This window comes from Cupressus sempervirens, chromosome 1, assembly GCF_028749045.1.
Source record: "Cupressus sempervirens isolate cs-2001-9-10 chromosome 1, ASM2874904v1, whole genome shotgun sequence".
Classification (NCBI taxonomy): Eukaryota; Viridiplantae; Streptophyta; class Pinopsida; order Cupressales; family Cupressaceae; genus Cupressus; species Cupressus sempervirens.
The window spans coordinates 691,447,500-691,452,697 of NC_143118.1; the positions used below are offsets into that span (position 1 = coordinate 691,447,500).

At 39.8% G+C, this 5,198-nt stretch overlaps 1 protein-coding gene across 1 annotated transcript; it reads right to left on the reverse strand.

Moving 5' to 3' along the window:
• Window positions 1-1,131: 1,131 nt before the first annotated feature.
• On the reverse strand, window positions 1,132-4,122 carry LOC149579823 (U-box domain-containing protein 1-like). Its single transcript, XM_089787181.1, has one exon. The coding sequence runs from the start codon at window positions 3,542-3,544 to the stop codon at window positions 1,481-1,483; it is 2,064 nt and encodes a 687-aa protein (XP_089643307.1). The 5' UTR covers window positions 3,545-4,122; the 3' UTR covers window positions 1,132-1,480.
• Between the last annotated feature and the right edge of the window lie 1,076 nt (window positions 4,123-5,198).

Below are 5,198 nucleotides of genomic sequence, written 5' to 3' on the forward strand. Positions count from 1 at the left end.
GACTTTATTATCCCTTTTAAAAAGGAATGAAAGCATTTACTTAGTGGACCATGACCCCGGAAAAGCTGTGCCATGAAACAATCTCTTTTATTATTATTATTAACTTATTATCTTACAACAACCATCTACCATTATGGGATAGGCTAATCTCCATCCAAAATGCACTAAAGACAAAACAAAGTAAAACTTTATTTTTTTCCAGATTCACAAAAAAGTAGTGGTTTTTTTCCAATTTTTTTGTTGTTTTCGATCATGAAGATCAAACGCTGAAATTTTCACAAAAATTCAATTCTTTACTCTATTTTTCCAACTATTTTATACAATAATCAATTGTCATCCACTTCTCTTCTACTAATGCATTCAGCTATCTACTACTACATTCAAATGTCTATTAATTGTGTGTTACTTCTCTGATTTTCCTCCACCGACCATCATTCTTTTTACACTTCTTAACATCACTAAATGATTTTTTAATCCCTTTTTAAAAGGAATGAAATGTGACCCTTGAAACGCTGCCCCATGAAACAATCTCTTTTATTATTATTATTAACTTATTATCTTATAGCAACCATCTACCATTATGGGACAGGCTAATCTCCATCCAAAATGCACTAAAGACAAAACAAAGTTAAACTTTATTTTTTTCCATTCACAAAAAAGTAGTTTTTTTCCAATTTCTTTGTTGTTTTTGATCATGAAGATCAAATGCTGAAATTTTCACAAAAATTCAATTCTTTACTCTATTTTTTCAACTATTTTATGCAATAATCAATTGTCATCCACTTCTCTTCTACTAATGCATTCAACTATTTGCTACTACATTCAAATGTCTATTAATTGTGTGTTACTTCTCTAATTTTCCTCTACCGACCATCATTCTTTTTACTCTTCTTAACATCACTAAATGATTTTTTAATCCCTTTTAAAAAGGAATGACACGTGACCCGTGAAACGCTGCCCATGAAACAATTTCTTTTCAGCAACCATCTACCATTATGGGACAGGCTAATCTCCATCCAAAATGCACTAAAGACAAAACAAAGTAAAACTTCTTTTTTCCAGATTCACAAAAAGTAGTGATTTTTTACCTTTTTTTTTGTTGTTTTCAATCATGAAGATCAAATGCTGAAATTTTCACAAAAATTCATAATGTTTTCAATCTTTTGAAAATTGATCTTGTGTACAATTTGAATGGAAGATTGAATGGAGGATACCCACGTCCTTATTATTATTTCTAATAGTTCTAGTTCTATGCACAATGGAAACTTGGAATTTGTCCTTTGTACACCTGATAGCCCCCACCTTTCAAACTCAATACACAAAGTCGCTGAAACTTTTGAGTACCGCGTCATAAAATGGATACAAAGTCAAAAACCAGATAATGATGGTGATAGACTTTAGATTTCCGCCCACCACGCACATTGCATTCAGCGAGGTTTAAAAAAAAAACAATTAACGAATGACATTTTCGTCAATTCGGCTAGGTTTTATTACAGTGTGCAGTGAGGCGTTTCAGAAGCGACATGGCTTTCTTCTTCACTCGAGAAGAACCCATGGACGCCGCCATTTGCAGAGCCGAAATGACGCTCGACTCCGCCAATCGTTTCTCAACGTCCTCCCCACCGCTGCGACACATGGCCGACATCACTGCAATTGAATTCTCCTTCTCTTTCTCCGATCCAACTCTGACCAAATCGACCAGAGCCCGAATGACTGATTCATCACTGCCCATGACCTCCTCCAATCCTTTTTTGCAGCCAGAAAGAAGGGAGAGCAGAGCAAGAGCATCAGATCTCACGCTCTCGCTCCCCTCCTCATCTCCCCCTCTTTTCACAATCAGATCCACCAGCATTCCGACCACTCCGGCCTTTAGAACAACGGCCTTGTTGCCCTCGCAGACTGAGAGATTAAACAGAGCTGTCATGGCGTCTTTTTTACCCCTCGATTTGCCTTCCAGAAGAAGTGTGACAAGCGCAGGAATGGCAGCAGGTTTGGCGCCAATGGCGACCTTGTAATCGTCCATCACAGAGAGACTAAAAATCAAAGCCGCGGCATTCTCCCGGGCAACCATAGTTCCCCCCTGCTGTACCACTCCAACAATACCATCCACCGCGCCCGAAGCCGCCATTATTAGAGCCTTGTTGTTGTCGTTGATAGAAAGATTCAGAAGCGCTGTGACGGCGTTTTCCTGAGCCCGAGAGTCGGACGAAGCAGAAAGGAGAGGGACCAAGAAAGGGATCGCCCCTGCCTCGGCTATGCACTTGCGAAAATTAGTCGCCCGCTTGGCCAGCAGCCGGAGCTCGTAAGCCGCCTTGGTCTTGACCTGCACAGAGCCCGTGGCAAGTTTGCCTACCAAGAAAGCAGCGGTCATTTTGACGGCGTCTTCTTCCGCCGTGGCGGCGTTGGTGAGATGAAACGGCACGTGGTGACGGTCGCACCACTGGCTCACCAGGCTCCGGAGCGCGTAATTGGGAATCAGGGCAGGATTGCGGGGGAGCTTCTGGCCGGTGAGCGGGCAAGTGTTGTGGCCCGAGTCCAGCCATTCGGAGATGGACACCCGATCGTAAGTGTGTCCGGACGACAGAACGACCGGATCTCTCATCAGATCCAGCGATATCGGGCACTTCAATTCCTCGGGCACGTTCGAGTAATAGGAACGATCGTATTTACCCTTTGAACATCCACTTCCATTTCCCGACCCGGCCGCGTCCTTGAAGGTCGGAGAACACGGCACGAGCTCACAATCCGGTTCATCTTCCTCTGTATCGAACAGGACAGATTTGGAGTAAACAACGAGGCCGATCAAGCTGCGTAGTCTGTCCATGGCATAAGCGGCACCATCCGTACCCGCCTGCAATGCAATTTGGTCCTGCAGTCTCCTGATCTCGTCTTTGCATTTGCACAAACTGTGGAGACCGAGTCTGAAGAACAGATCTCTCAGCTTCTCCACATCTGGCGACGCCCCCTTTTCAAGTCTCCCCACGGCCTCCTCCAACTCACGGACCAGGTTCGAATCCTCCTCGTCCCGCTCGGGGAAATTTCTTGCATGTATTCTAACCAGTTCCACGTGCTCCACAACCTCCCTTGAGACTGCGAGTAACTCGAGTGGCAGTATCTCGAGCGCCTTGGCCATGTCCCTTGTGATTTCCTGCAACCGCCGCGACACAGAGCCCGTCTCCATGACGTCCCACAGGCAGCTGATTGTCCTGTCCTTTAACAATTCCTTGGTCTTGCGTATCACCGTCAGGAGGGCTCTGAGACTCGCCATGGCCGAAGGAGGTACGACGACGTCTTTGTCGTTGAGGTCGTGGAAGAGCAGAGAGAGGAGGCTTATTCTTCGAGTGATGCAGGCCACTTGCTGCGTGTGATTCCATAGCTTTGGTCTCTCCAACAGATCGAGTTCCCTGGAACCGAGGAGCAGGGATCGAATTAGGCAAGTGGATGCCTGGTTTGTGAGGTGGGGACTTGAGATCTGAGCAGGCAATTTGATTTCGCCCAATCTCTCCAGAAGAGGAAGCCTCGAGGATCTGTGTTTTGTTTCCATTGCAGTGCCGGCTATAATTACAACCAAGCGATAGGGGTTTCTGCCGTATATAGACAAAGAGCCCTGCTGGAAATTGACTGAGCATTCTTTTGAGCCTCGTGTACGTAGGCTGCGTCAATCCTGTATTTTAAAACTTCAGAGACTGGAACGACTTCATTGACTCGGTTATGGATCTACGAGTGTGAATTATTAAATATATCATCAGAATGACTTCATTATTGACTCTGGTGTATGTGCACCCGTAAAAATAGACTAAAATTGATATGACAGGGTATTAGTCAAATAAGACTCCTTCGTATTAAATGTAGAAACAGTCCTCGGCACTTATCGCAGATAACATGAAAGCGTTTGAAAGATGCATAAAACTCAAGGGTCCAACAGATTTTTACTATAATGGCTAGGTGGTCTCAAAGTACTTTAGAACAAAGATATTTTCCAATTCAAGTTATCCCTGCCTGTCAGATTTCAACTTGCCAAGTTATCTCCCTACCAATTTCTACCAATTTTTTTTTTTCAATCTATGTACTATTGATTTGATTAATTATGTAAGAACTTTTAATCAATATTTTGAATTATGTTTTACAATGATGAATTTTGTGTCAACATTTTGAAATATATTTCATACTTATGAGTATATTATTTAGGTGAGTTTTTGGCATGTATTTGCAAGTGGTGTAAAGTTATCAAATTTCGATTTCCTTGATTAACTTATAGATATGATTGTTTCAAATAATTTTACTATCAATATTTTTAGTTATATTTTGTGATTCGTCAACACTTTGAAATTTTTGCAGTTTTCACACTAATGATTAATTACTGAGTGTGATTCCAAATCATTGACTATAAAAAAATCAGAAGTTAATTAAGTCAAATGGTGTACTAATGATGTGCTTCGGCCTCTTGCGGGGTGATCTTGTATCCTCCAACTCTTTTTTTGTGAATTGTAATCTTAGTATATTTTTATTAATAGAAAAGGACTATTCATCAATTTTTTTTTTTAAAAAAATGGTGTGCTAATGAATTGCACAATGTTTGACTCCATGACTTCAAAAGGTCCTCAATTAAGCTTGTTGCCATGTTAACATATGCTCCACCTCAAGTCACTAAACCCCAACATATAAGATGGTCTAGAAAATACTAAAAGCAACACCAAAAACCCTACAAGGGATGTTGCCATAACATTCAACGAGTAGTCATTGAGTTTGGCAAATCTTGTAACTATATTATTAATAATTTTTTAATTTTTCAATCCTTGAAAACATCTTTATTATAGAATATATATATTTTTTTATCAAGTATGAAGAGTTAACACTTATGTTGGTTAAAATTGTAATCAAAATCAACCATTTTAAAATATAAATGAAATTTGATTGAATTTAATATATTTTTTATTTGGTAAATATTTTAACATGGTGACAGGCAGTATTTTGAATCTTAGTGGTAGACTTGAAGGAATGAAATATTTCAAATTCTCTTCTAAATAGGTCACCTTAGATCATTAATATATTAACCTGATTAAAATTTTTATTTAAGATTTTGTTGGAAATTGTTATTTGTTTCGACTAAATTAATTTCAATAAACTAGTTATTTAATATTTTATAACTTACATAAAAAGATATATTCTTTTCATTTTTTAAATTTCAAATTTATTTT